At 40.4% G+C, this 14,954-nt stretch overlaps 1 protein-coding gene across 1 annotated transcript in view; it reads right to left on the bottom strand.

Annotated features, from left to right (window-relative positions):
• The window catches only part of si:dkey-16j16.4 (uncharacterized), a 30,841-nt gene extending 16,641 nt beyond the window's left edge, over nucleotides 1-14,200 (bottom strand). Inside the window, exon 1 of the mRNA XM_053510244.1 lies at nucleotides 13,649-14,200. Coding sequence (XP_053366219.1) covers nucleotides 13,649-13,717 — 69 coding nt within the window. The 5' untranslated portion in view covers nucleotides 13,718-14,200. The remainder of the gene's footprint in view (nucleotides 1-13,648) is intronic.
• Between the last annotated feature and the right edge of the window lie 754 nt (nucleotides 14,201-14,954).

The raw sequence follows: 14,954 nt of genomic DNA, 5'->3' as shown, positions 1-14,954 counted from the left end.
AAGTCCCGCTTTGACTTGAACACCTCTTATATCATCACACCAGCCTGCAGCTTTTAAAACACTCTCCTGCATTATTCCCATTCCCCTCCTACATCAATGCAGAGGTACCGTACAGAACCTCAGAGGAACGATCACACTGTGGGAAAACACTGATGTTGACGGAGCTCTTCATCAAGCCCGAGGACAAAACATTATTTTGATATTTGACTGATAAAAATGACACTAAGAAACGATGCAGAGTCCAGACGTTAGAAGAGGTGACAGAGATGCGAGAGCTGCAAATGAGATTTTTTTTTTTTTCCTAAAGGTTTCAACCCAAAAGAAAAGAAACAAGTGTAAGACGGAACTGAGCGCCATGAGGGTTAGAGGAACTGCTTAGATCAGACACACTGCTGTCACACTGCAAACGGTGCAGGTTTATAGGTTATAGACTCAGACATCCATGTGGGTTATCAAATGGAAAATCCTGAATCCTCCGCACGCTTCAGACCGAGTTCTTCTGGGGGGAAAAGAAACGATCCGTGAACAGAATAAAAACAATCTAACGTTTCTGTTAAAGAATAAAAAAAACTCAGAATCATAATATAACTACACGTTTCATCTTAATTCCTCCGTAGTTTATTCAAAAAGTAAAGTAATTCAACCCAAAAATCAAAAATAAATAAATAAAAACGCTAAGTAGAAATTACAGCTATGTTTAATAGTGAAAATAAGAACATTTCCACATGCACACGTCCAATCTAAACGTACTTGACCTTCCATCACATCAACAATCTGAATATAAGAATTTCTTAGCGAACTGAAACTGAAAAAAAAAAGAAAAAAAAACAGAAGTACAAAAAATCATGTGTGTGTGTGTGTGTGTGTGTGTATTAAACACACAAATAACACGAACTTTGGCTTAGCAGGTGTTAAACAACAGTAAACTTTAAATAAAAAAAAATACGACTTTGCATTAAATTTGATTAACGTGCACGTCGCGCGCATTAGCTGGCGCAACAATCCAGAGAACATGATTTGTCCACTAACCGTATATAACGGCTTACACTCACATACAGTCAAATAGAGAACGAACACGAGAAGGAATAATGTCTGTCTTTCCTCTTCTCCAGCTAATCTTTTTCATTTAAGCAACGTATCAATGTATCAGTCAAAGATAAAAATTTTTTGCAGTTGTATACACACCAGGGTCCCTTAAACCTCAGGCCCGGAACCATCAACCGCTCAGATCTATAATGAGATAAAGTCACTCTGGATAAGAGCCTCTGCCCAATCCTGAAATGTAAAAGTAAGGCACCAGTTAAAAAGCTACGGTCGCGTTAACTTTTCACAATTAGCGTCTGTGTCATCTTTATATCTTATATATATATACATATATATATATATATATATATATATATATATATATATTACCCACCTACACTATATGGACAAAGTATTTGTCCTGCAATGTAATTACATACACAGTCGACCTCAGAAATACATTCCTAAAGCAACACGAATTATGAAAAACTGCAAATTTATTTAGCAAAATTAGATGTGGCCCAAAATGCCCATACATGCTTATTTTAATGGCTTAAACCCTAAATATGCTCCCAATGCATTAATTTTAGTTAAAGAAAGAATGTAAAGGTGAACCTGTATACTGTACAGTACTGTATCTCTACTAAAGGATTATATTTTATATGGACATTTAGCTGAATTTATGTTAAGATTTATGTTCCATAATTAGTAAATTATATTGTTCTTTAGAGGTTAGCATAAAAACGCATAAAAAATTATATACTGCCACGAAAAAAGCCATCAAAAATCGTGGAGGATATTTGCGCGATGTTTCCGCGAACAATTATTAGTTTAGATGTTAGGAAAAATCCATGAACGACTGAGGCTGCGAACTCTGAACCGCGACTTCGTAGAAGGCCTGGCTCACCATCTCCATCGTTCCAGTTCATCCCAAAGGTGCTCGATGGGGTTGAGGTCACAGGGCTCTGTGTTCGGGCCGATCGAGTTCTTCCAAACCATGTCTTTATAGTCGTTGCTTTGTGCACTGGGGCTCAGTCATGTTGGAATAGGAAAGGGCCTTCAACAGACTGTTGGCACGAAGTTGCATAGAAGTATAACATTGTCCAAGATGTCTTGGTTTGTCAGCTGAAGCAATAACTCTAATAATTCTAATAAGCATCACCTATTTCTACTTATTCGTAATAAACACACAGCTGCGTAGGAATACAAACGCTATTTTATACACAAATCAAAGACGACGACTTTAATGGCTTCCAGTCTCTCCACATCTCCCCTGTCCACGTTTCATCTCCAGATTGTGGGGAATAAAACACGGTTGCAGCACTGGCCAAGGATACGGGAGTGGGTGGGAGTGGAGGTGGTGGGGTGGGGTGATCGGTGGGGGGGTGTAAGGTTTCTCACAGCGAAGAGCACTCTGCACAAGGTCACAGCATGCGTACGTGCCCGTGAACTGGATCGCTGCACCGAGCTGCTGTGATGTGTATCTTTAGATAAACACCGAGAGATTATCCAAGGTCCATCCGCATCATGTGATGCACTGCTGCGTTAGCATCGAAGCTGGTCTTAGAGCTCTGTTGCACAGACTGGAAAAAAAAAAAAACACAAATCTCTGAGACACTCATTCCGTCTTCATGAACATCCAGGGAGGCGGTAGAGGGAGTGATTAGTACAACATGTTTTTCTACAAACGCGTCTTTCTGCACACCCTGGCCGCGTGCTAAGCTAAACGTTTAGGAAGTTGTTGTGGAAGCTGTTCTCAACTTCACAGAGTGTGTCACATGGCAACCCCTTAACTTGTTTAAGCTCATACTTTCCCATTTTCTTTTCCACAGCTGTCCTTAAGAGTGAGAGTGAGAAGGTTTGCCGCCAGTTCCAAAGAGTGGCGGAGTTATAAGGAAAATTAAGTAACTTCATTACCTTACATGTGGAAAAGTGCTATAATTACAACAAAATAGAACAAGGTATAAAGGGATGCGCTGTTATACGAGCCTTAGAAATCTTTCATTTATTAAATAATGGCATGAGAAGTTTAACGTGGTCAAACATCTGCGAAATAAGTCTCTCCCAATAAATAGTCGCTCTTTCAAAAGCTTCTCTCTCTCTCTCTCTCTCACACACACACACACACACACACAGTTAATATGAATAGAAATAAACACAGCTTGTCATGTTCGCTTCCAATCGCTCTGTCCTGAAAACTTTCCCATGTCAGTAAACGTCGGGTTAAAGCTTCATCTCGGAGTGTTACAAACCACTGAAACAGAAAACTCCTTAAAAAAAAATGCTAACACCAAACTTCACCATATAAACAACTTTCATGTTCATTTGTGTGGCACAGCCCCCATGCAGCGGATTAGCAATAACACTAACACCACCGCCAGGGAAACTGAACCACGCTGATCAACGATACGCGTTTATATATTGGTAATATATATCAGTAAACTGATGAGAGGATCATGGGCATCCAGGGCTCACCAAAGGCCATCCCTTATGGTCTGATCCCACAGCAAAGCCAATTCAGCACAAATCACCAAAAAGTCAATGCTGGCCGCGACAGAAAGGTACCGGGACACCCAGCGCACCAAAGCCCTCCGCACACAGGGCCCAGCAGGTCGAGAGCCCGAGGCCATCGTCCAAAGATCTCAATCAAACAAATCTGATCCATGGAGGCGCCACCCCACAACCCACAGCACCCAACGGATCCAGGTTCCAGACACCACTGTGAACCCCAAATGGATCGCAAACCCACTACCCACTCTGGCCATGGGGTCAGAGCTTCCACGGTGACTAAAGAGGATACCAAAACCTTTTAATGTTATGGCTGATTGGTACAAGTCTCTGCCTGAGCTGTACTATATACAGTAAATGATAATAGAACATTTTCTATAGGAAATAATGTTTATGCAGACAATCCGTTCCAGCCACCCAAAAATATTACCAATATTACTAATTTCCACCGGTATAATTTAATGTAAATTAAATAAAATATGGAATAAATAGATATTAAACCTCGGTTAAACCTTGTACTTGCTAACATTCTTGGGTACTACAGTATGTCTTCACTAAATCCAGCACAAAATTAAAAAAAAGAAACCACACAAAAATTATGTAGACTTGTTTCGATGCAAACGACTTTTCAACGGCTCCTGGACGCACACGCAACTTACCCGGCGTTCGGTTACGCTAAAAATGATTTGTATACCGAGGCAAATTTCTTGCAAACATTCTTAAGGCGAGCAAGTTCTCAAGGAGGAAAACCCTTAAGGCGGGGCGTTCGTTAGCCGAAGGTACCCCTGTATGGACTAAATGTTGCTTGTCTACTCGTCAGAGCTCCTTTTATAAGACATTTATCAAAAAATTTTAAGAGTTCAACATTTCCGAGTTATAAACATCATTAGATCACAAGAGGACTTTCTCTTCAAGCTCAAAAACAAAAAAAAAGCAAAAATTCATACAGGCATTTTTTTTCTTTACAGGATTAGTGTTTGTTCTGCGGAGTGGGCGGTACATTTTCCAAACCCATTCTGTCTACAATTGTGTGAAAATGTCTACACAGTGCAGCCTGCCAAGTCTAAAATAACACATTTCCTGTCGACGCACATTCACATATCACACTCTAACGTGCGAAGGAATGAAATCCAAGAGCGAGTCGTACGTGGGATACGACGCCTGGTATCGATCAAGCAACATAAAGATGAAACTGTTGATGTGGAGTCGTGGACAGTTTAGAGAAGAGGTGCAGCGCACACAGTATCACTGGGAGTTTTTATAAGAGCTGTGCAACATGTTCTCTGTGTTCTCTCTACATTTACTTGAAGGAAATAACAACAGGTTTTAATTTGTATTGCATTATCCGTTTATTCGTGCTTCTGTATAATTACAGTGTTCTGTTTTCGCCTCCTCCTTAGAGTTTGGGTTTCATTGTCTATGTTCAGACCGGCAGATTATTTGAGCACATTCGACTTAAGTGTATTTTTTTATAGCTGAATTGCAAACGAAACTCTACTGCATGTACTGTATGTGGTGAGGACACAGAGAGAACACGAGGTCATACATACATAAATATGGTACTGTCGGTACTATACCATAATAGTACCATGTCCTAAAATAAATAATATGGTGCAGTATGCAAGAACTTACTTAGATAACTGCTGAACTTTTTTAGGCAGTGTGGTATCCAATCCATACCATGGTATTTACCAAAACATTATAGTACACACTAAAGTACTACCACGGTACCCAGTATCGTTGTAATAGTATTGTATATTATGGTACTATATGTACTATAATTTACCATAGGTAAATAAGTGGAATAGCAAATCATTCAAATACAGTGGAACCTTGGATTACAAGCATAATTCGTTCCGGAAGTGGGTTCGTATTCCAAAACACTTGTAAACCAAATTTAATTTTCCCATAAGAAATAATGGAAACTTAAATTATTTGTTCCACACCCCCAAAAGATAAATACATAAAAATAATTAACACAAAAAATAAAGTAAAAATAAAACAAATTAACCTGCACTTTACCTTAAAAAAAAGTAAAAAATAAATCCCGACAGATAAGTGTTTCCATTTGTGCACGCAGGCGCTGTGTGTGTGTGTGTGTTTATGAGTAAATCTAATGCAAGCTCCCTTCTCCCCTTTCTTGTCTTACAGAATTAACCTTTCTCCACTTTTTTCACACACACGCACACACAACGGAAACACTGTTTTATCGGAAAAATAAACAAGATATCTCTCTAATGAGACTCGATTAAGCGACACACTAACGGAATCACTGCTGTAAAGTAAAAATAAAACAAATTAACCTGCACTTTACCTTTAAAAAAATCGTGAGAAAGAGTGTGTGTGCCTGTGAAGGCGAAAGTATGAGGGGTCATGATACAGAGAGAGAAAATGGATCTTTAACCTCTCTAATGTGACTTTCTTTTGCGTTAAATGTGCGCTAAAAAATAAGTTTTACACACATACACGTGGTCACAGCGTTATAGTAAACAGTACACACGTGCACGGATGTTGATTATAACAGTAAGAGACGAGCACTAAGACCCAGCAGGGAAGACGATTACCCACAATTCCGCAGCGCAAGAGATAAACTGTTGGCTCAGTTGTGATCACATGACGCTCGGCGTTAAAACAAGAAGCGCATGCGTGATACATGATACTCGGTACTCGTAAACCAAGACTTGCTCGTTTTCCAAGTCAAAGTTCAAAAAATCTTTGCTCGTCTGGCGGAACATTAGCGAACCGCGTTACTCGCAATTCGAGGTTACACTGTACTATTTATTTTTTCCTTAAGTGTGTATAAATTTTTTGGCTGACTCTGGATTTGATTAAATATTTGCTAAAAAGCTCGGACAGGTCTGAGCCGTATTACTAATCCTACAACTTTTTTTTTTTTTTCATCTTTGTGATTTCTATTCTACAGCTTGAGCGGGAGATGAAAATTAGCCTGGCCTAGCTAAGCAAACTAGCGCATCGATAAAGTGTGACAGAACACGAGGAGCTTGTACCGAGAGGGAGAAACGGTCACCAATTCTCTGGAGAGTGATTGTTTTGGCTCAGTTTGATGTTTGCTCCAAACCTGCAGGAGCGAAAATAAAGGCTGATATCGTAGGCTTACTCTACAAGCTCAATTTAAAATACCTAGTCGCGGTATTTACTTTTTTTTTCCGTTTTCGTTGGATATACTCAATGCTAAATACTTGTGTATTTACACCACATTCATCTATAATACACTCTGATAATGTTCTAATGTGTTATACTGTATTAGCAGTTAAGTGATTAATGAATCCCGATAGTGTTTTTTACACAGTCGTCGCGCATGGACTAAAGTACTCGAGCTTCTTGTGTGTGAAATCGTTCTTTTTGTGTGACACAGAGAGAGATTAGGGCCGATAATGGCAGTCATAGGGGTGTGTGTGTGTGTGTGTGTGTGTGTAAGAGAGAGAGCAACGGATAACAGCGGACAGTGGGAGTAACTGATGTGATAATGGCCAAGGGTCAGTTCCTGTTTAGCAGTTCACAGTCATATTTAAACACACACACACACACACACACACACACACACACACACACATTTTGATCACATACTACATGCAGTGTATTGTAAAAGATTTTTTTTTTAAAGAGAGAGAGATACAGACCTGCTGTTTAAGCAAACAGAGACATGAGCATTGTTAGCCGAATGCTAACAGTTTGAAATCGATTGTGTTTCTGCCTTGTGTGTGTAAGTGTGTGTCTGACCACGAGTGATCACAGCAGCAGGAATAAATGCATTTTACTGCAAAAATAAATAAAATTCTTACACGCATAAAAGTTATAACACATTCTGTTTCAGTGCGCTGACACTGGGGGAATAAACATCCCGTCACAAAAAACATGTTTCGCTTTACACGCGGTCATTTACACCCTGCCGTCCATTTGGACACACTGATTAACCTGTGGGAGGAAAGCGGAGCACCCGGAGGAACCCCACCAAGCACACGGGGGGGAACATGCACAGGCGGGACTCGAACCCACACCATGGAGGTGTCATGGAGGTGACAGAGCTAACCGCTACGCCATCGTACAGAAAACATTTTTATTTATTTTATGTTACTGTGTTTGTCAAGTGCCTGCCATAACAGTCCCGTTGAATCAGCTCTACAGTACATGTATTTCCTAAAACGACAGGTTTGACCGGTTACTATCAGTCGCTCGAGTGATACGATGATTATCCTGAGCATGCTGAGGGCGCAGGGCATCACGGAGAGGAGTTCAGAGACAGCAGACTGGAATGAGATACGACAGTTACAGTGCAAAAGATGTGAAAGGATGCGTGCTGGCCTAAGGCATCTCTTGTCTAAAATCTGTAGCAGTGAGGGCTTCAGTCTAAAGTGTCATTTCCTTTGTACCAAAGAATGTGTTAGTCATATGTTGTTCAGCTTTTCACAATCCGCCACGTCTCGATGTTCCACTGGAAAATCGCTGCAGAATTCCCGTCTTTATTACATCATATAATACGGGAAGACGATGCTCTAACAATATCTCGTTGTTATTTATAACAATGACAATAAAGTTGAAAAGTGAAAGTGAAAAGTGAATCGGTCACAGGCTTATACGATATTGTTTCTATAGCAACAGCTCATTGTAAAGGGACAAGTACTAGAGCGGGTGCTCGAGGTTCCCGAAATGTGTCGTTATTTCACATAAACAAACATGTGATCGTTTGTGTAAACAGACCTTATTTTACATTTATGTAAAGGAGCCTCTGCTGTCAGAACATTCAGCACTCAAGCTGCTTCTTGTCTTCTGATACAGGAATGTCTCGGGACTGTGTATGCTCTTGTCGTATTATTTTTACAAAAACAAAACAAAAAAAAAGAGCCTGATGTAGGAAGGACTGATTCCATCTGCCATAACGTAAGTGATAACAGGAACGGACTCATTTCAAAGACGGTCCACAACTTTTAAATTGTAACCATGAACAGATAAGAGGAATGACGCGATGTGCCATAATAAAAAAAAAAAAGTGTAAGCACTGACAAATATGCAGTGGGGGGAAAAAAAGATAAATAAAACACTTGTGTGATATATAATGTTTATACAACAGTTAGTTCCAACCGAGTAATCTGATTGGATGAGTGCCATTCCACGTGTGGTGATAATAGACAATAACAGCACTGGGACGTTTATCTATACGCATCCCTCGGCATCCTGGGTGTCTTACAGTCATTCATGACACTAACTGTGGGTGAGAGTAGTAATACGGTACGGTGATACGGTATTATTATTATTATTATTATTACGGGGTAACCACCAGATCTCCAGTTTTCTAACTCACCCTCTGGACACTAAGACTCTTCATACTTTGGTTCCTTTTTTTATAACCAGTCCCTAAACAAGCTGGAAATAATCACAAGCTCGAAAGTCCCTTCGTTTCCTCCTGGCCTGCGTAAAAAGCAAACATTTCATAAATTGCACGCTACATGCCAGTAGGATTCAGGCCTGTGATTCACAGCGCAATGAACACCCTCATTTTGAGTGTGAAGCGCTGCCAGTTATTCACAAGCTTCATGACACTTTAACCAGTTTCCCAGCAACGTCCATAACATCATACAACCATCTTAACGTTCGTATTCTACTGTAGGTCGCCACCGTTCATTTGGACACCGCGGAGAGCGTGTCCTTCAAAAATGTGACTGTTATAAACCATGCTGTCTGTCTCTCTTTCCCCGCCAGGTTGGACAGCCGTCCATGGAAAGGTTTGGATGTTTTCCGGGTCATCTGTAAAGGAAACTTGGGAATCTGGGATTTTTATTCTCAGGGCTGATGCTAGCAAGCGAATCAGAGAGCATTAAAAAAATGTGTTTCTCAGTCAGGCCGGAGTGCACTGACCTCGACAAACACAGGAAGGTAGATGATAAACATGGATCTGAGCATGTCCGCTTTGCAAGGGGAAAAGAGAAAGCAAGACAGCGAAAGTCTCCGTGTAAGTAAGAGGCACGTCTACAGTATGTTCGAACATGTTTAATTCATTTCACACGCTCAGGCTCTCAGCATTTTCCTATCTGCTGCCATGTGTAGATGTTGGCATGTGGGATCACAGCAGTGCATGTTCACGAAAAACACTCTTTACAGAGCTAGTCATTGGCAAGGACTTCATTCTTGTCCAATGGGCCATGTCCGATACACACAAACACACACACACACACACACACACACACACACACACACACAGCGAAGTGTGGCCTCAGTCAGCTCTCCTCTAGCAAGCACTAAAGCCACGGCACTAAACCCCAATTAACATAATTATGTTTATTGTTAGTAACCCAAGGGGTCAAGCATGAAGCAGGGCGAGCGATCGCTGCTTTTTGTTTCATAACCTTTCCAAATAATCAGCAACATTTTTCAGGATATAAACAGAATTAGGAGAATTCCAATGCAAAAGCTAATGTTACATAAGAGCCAAAGCTAAACTAGGCTTAAAATAGGTTTTTAAAACCGAATTATTTTCCTGCAAGTCTGTAAAACAAATGCAAGTAATTTTTATGTTAAAAAATCACATATACAGTAGGTATTCTACAGTAAGAAACTACAGTGGTGGTCAAAAGTTTTTTTGTAAAAAAATAATTTTTTATAAAATAATGACAATCAAGATACAGTAAGTCCCCAACTTACGAACGAATTCCATTCCAGAAACACATTCGCAAGTCGGATCAGTTCATAAGTCTGATTCATGAGTCAGTTCATGAGTCTTATACGGTACCATACGCCTTCGACACAAAAAAAAACACAGGTTCAGTGTTTTGTTTCCGCATTATATTCTCACGAGACCGCGCCTCCAAATCACGAGGGGAATTCCAGTGACGCAGGGGGTCAGCTGACCTAGTTTAAAGGCAGCCCCCGGAAGAAATCGCTACATGGTGTTTACTGCACGCTTGTACGGACGGCATTTTGTCTCAGAGCTGTTTAGGACTGTGAACTCGTCCTCGTTGAGGATTTTCCGAAATCAGAATCATTCTCCATCAGAACAGCTTCACAGGACAGACATTTCCTATCTTCGTGCTCCCGGACCAATTCATTGAAACCGGTGAGGCCGACTCATTTCTCCCGCACACACACACGCAAACATACAACATACTAGACTTTGGACATTTTATACATTTACTTACACACTGATGCACCGAAGTGTTTATCTTTTGTACAATACACGTGAGCTACTTCCATGATTTGTTCAAATCTATGAATGTTTGCTGAACCATAGTCTGTTCGTATCTGCAGGAAATTCATAACTCGAATGTTCGTAAGTCGGGGACTTAATTATTATTAGATAATAATTAGTAATAATTAGCTTACTATATGATCTTATACAGTCAAGAGTTTACTCAAGAGTTCCAAAAGGAGTTTTAGGCATTGTTTGGACGCCTGACAGGTCCTCCCACATATGCGTTCGGCCAATTAGCTAAACCTGCTGATTATAATTAGTACAACTCTTCAACCACATAGGAGGGAACTAATCAGTGACCTAATCACCTGGGAGAACTGTAACGTAATACATAGCATGTGCTGTCTTAATACTTTCGGCCACCGCTGTAGGTATTTTAACAGCCTGCTGTTGTTGTTTCTTTAGCGTGATTATTATTTATAATTGCAATCTTGTCCTAAACATCAGTGGAAAATTTTGCATATAAAAATGTATCCCTGAATCCAACTTTATACCCATCATGATTTAATCTTTATAATTAAATACTCTAACAACATAATGAATCCAGATTGCAAGCTAGGCTAGTTCGTTACCGTCCATTCTGTACTGCTAGCATCTTGTTACGGTTATACTGTGGTTATAGCCACTTTATGAGTCACTTTTTCTTTTGACATCAGCAAAAAAAGGTGCTATAGCTACCACTTCCTCTTTAACCTCAAAACATAAAGCTAACCAGTTTTTTTAAAAAAAGAAAAAAGAAGCAGGTCAGGATGTTACAGAGAAACCTTAACGCGCTCCTCCCCGAAGCTTTTCCTGTGTCTAAAAACTTACGAGTGTACTGCAGGGTGTTAGAAAGTGCTGACACTGGAGACTCCTTACAAAAAAAAAAAGCTAAATATTAACCTGGGTCAGGTGTGGTGTATGTCGATCTCACCCGAGGGACGATCACGGAACGTGTGAAGACAATTTTTTTTTTTAAACTGCATGAAATGAGTATTTCACAATTTACTCAAAGTCCTCTTGTATGTTAAAAAAAAAAAAGTCCTACACATAGTGACTGTATTTAACGAGCTTTTTACACACACTGATGTACAGCGAGACTGTGGCATGTTCAGTAACACTAAGAGCTCGTTCATGAACATTATAATAAACATCACGTGTACAGACTGGATATACTGTAGTGTCGATCCACAGGGTTACGATCTGTCATGACTGTCATTAAACAATCAACACCTAACGACCCAGCCCTTGACGAGTTATTTCAGGTGCGTTCAGGTTGGGTATTAAAAATACATAATTCCCAGTACTACAGGCCAACACTAGCTCAATTCTAGACATATCTACTTTAGAAGGCACTCCCTAAAAATAAAAAAAATAAAAAAAAGTCTAAACCAGAACCTGTATTATACCACAAATTTAGAGAATTGTCTTTTTTTCCCCTCCAGCTATTATCATTCCTTATAGGATTACATTCACTTTCAGTATATTTCCAAAGAAGAGCTGCTCTTGTCTGAGTTGTTGATTAATGAAAAACAGAACAGTAACTGACTTTCCACAAATTAAAGACGTACGTTTTCTCATATCGCACGTTGAGGCTAAAAAAGAAAAAGAAGTGCATCAGCGGTTAAAACACATTGGCAGTCCAGTCAGAGCTCTGACCCTCGAACATGACGCAGATGACGTCGTTTATGGACAAAGCAGACCCGAGCGTGACAATGCTAGCCGGCGTTTCCCTCATGATGGCACGGAGACTGCAAACACATCCCACAATGGCCCGAAGAGGCCCTGAGCAGCTGCATCCTAGCACTTTCCATCCTGGTGGCACGCATAACTAATCGGCCATGAAGGGCATGTTTGCAGACAGTTTCACTTTTCTACAGCTACACTGAACACGCCTCAGAATCCCATGTCTACCTGGAAGGACTTTTATTACACTGGCACCTTTGGGGGGGGGGGGGGGGGTGTATGGAGGCGTAAAGCATTGCAAAAAAAACGAAAACAAAAAGGATACTTTTTTTTTTTTTGTGAAACCGAGCCATGGCTTTCATTTTGGGAAAGGGAGAATGGATCAACCACAGGCCAGCCATTTTCTTTAAAAGCATCAAACATCAGAAGGTCTGTTTCCCTTCTGCACCGTTCACTTGTGTTCTCACTGAAACCAGATTTCCTAGTTAGATTTTGTTTGTTTTTTTATCTCTATGCTATGTCAGAATTAAAGAGACAAGCAAGAAAAAATCAAATATAATCAAATCCCTCTAAAGACACGAGGTACAACCCGGTCAGAGCTTGCTTTCTATACAAAACGGAATTTAGAATAGCTTGATATACATTAATAAACTATTTAAAACAATGTCCTGAGTATAGGTATGCGCAATAAAACAAAAAATTGAGTTTCACGAGGGTTCTTCGGATGCACATGGTATAATGTGTTGCATGTGAAATGTTTAAGGGGTCAAAAAAACAAACAAACAAACAAATAAAAACACATTAAAATTTGATTAGATAGAAGGCTACAAGTTTGACACTGAGTGATGTTTTAAATCAAGCTGGTGGAAAACACAACCTAGACTGAAAAAAAACAAACAAACAGGAAAGTATTCATGATCATATATAATAAATACAGTCAAGTGGAATCAGAGGGGTAGATTTAATGGCGTGCTTTCTCAGAAATCAGAAATAAACTGTACTCGTTGTTGTCTTTGAAGTGAAGGTCGGAGATTTTACCTGCGAAGGTGCACAGGCTTGACCTTTAATTGGATTTTAAACTAACAGAAGTGGGCTAATTATGGAGCAGATATACACACCACTACAAAGCCGAGGGGAAATAATCATAATAATAATAATAAAATTAATAGGTTATGTTTATGACCTTGTCTGCTTTTTTTATCCACTTAAAGGATATCCTGCATTAAAGTGACCATAAAATGATCTTACCTTGAGCTGGAAAGGGTGGATTTCATTAAGGGAATGTCTTCTGAGCTTCTTCGTTAACGTCTTCAGCATGCTGGCAATCCTGGTTATTTATTTATTTTGTTGTTGTTTTTTGTTGTTTTTTAATAAGTTTCTGTTCAAACTCCTGTTTCTACACTTCCATCTTTGGAGAATGGAGTAGACCTGGAGATCATTGATCCTCTAGGAATTCAGATCATCACCATCATCATCATCATCATCACCACCACCAGTGCTACAATGTTTCCTCTGCAGGTTTGAAACAAAGATCAAAAACAAAAACAAAACAAAAAAAGAAACAAAGATCAAACAGAGATGAAAGATTCTTCCTGGAAACTCATCAGCCTGAGATCCGAGGTGAAACTTTTGCAGATCTTGTCTTGTGTGTGTGTGTTAATGTAAAACACACACACACACACACACACACACTCCTATAGCTCAGATCATTCCAGTAATCTTTCCCAAACAGCTCCTTCACACACTTCTCCATACATCATACACCCTGACACTCTCTCTCTCTCACACACACACACACACACTCACGCGCATGCATACACACACACACACACACGCAATCACACACAGAGAGAGTGAGAGAAGCGCTTACGGGACACACACTTACACACACGATACTTTTCTCCAGCTCATTCGTTCCTGCCTGGCTATTGGTTCCCGAGACGGTGACGTCATCGTGTTGTTTTCTTAAAGGGCTCGTGAGAGATTCCGAACCCGGATAGTGTAATGGAGAGGCTTCTTAAAGGGGGCGCGCGCGCTGGAGCACGAGCTCCACATTGAAGTGGATTGTTTGGTCAAAAGTATGTGGACACCCGACCACCTGTTGGTTAATACACAGGGTGTCACATGGTGAAGCGCACATGCGTGTTACAGCCTTAAAAACTCTCCTCATCCATCCAGGGACCTTTATAGTCCAACTAGGGGCCAGTGCCATTTTAACCAACACACACACACACACACTACGGGTCACCGATTAGCCTAACCTGCATGTTTTCGGATTGTGGGAGGAAACCCAATAAGCACGGGGAGAACATGCAAACTCCGCGGCCACAGACCCCGAGGCGGGAATCGAACCCGGACCCTGGAGGTGTGAGGCGACAGTGCTAACCACTATACCACTGTGCCACCCAAACATTAGCGTTGATCATGTTTTATAACATTCAGTTAGTGATTTGCTTGTGAGGTTTATGAGAACTCCCTCATTCTTTATGCCACTTTATCCTGTATACGGGATCGCGGAAGGGCCTAGAGCCTATCCCAGGGGACTTAGGGTATG

The sequence above is a fragment of the Clarias gariepinus genome, chromosome 13 (assembly GCF_024256425.1).
Source record: "Clarias gariepinus isolate MV-2021 ecotype Netherlands chromosome 13, CGAR_prim_01v2, whole genome shotgun sequence".
In the NCBI taxonomy this organism is placed as follows: domain Eukaryota; kingdom Metazoa; phylum Chordata; class Actinopteri; order Siluriformes; family Clariidae; genus Clarias; species Clarias gariepinus.
Note: the sequence above shows the minus strand (reverse complement) of the source record. Positions and strands in the feature narration are given on the sequence as shown.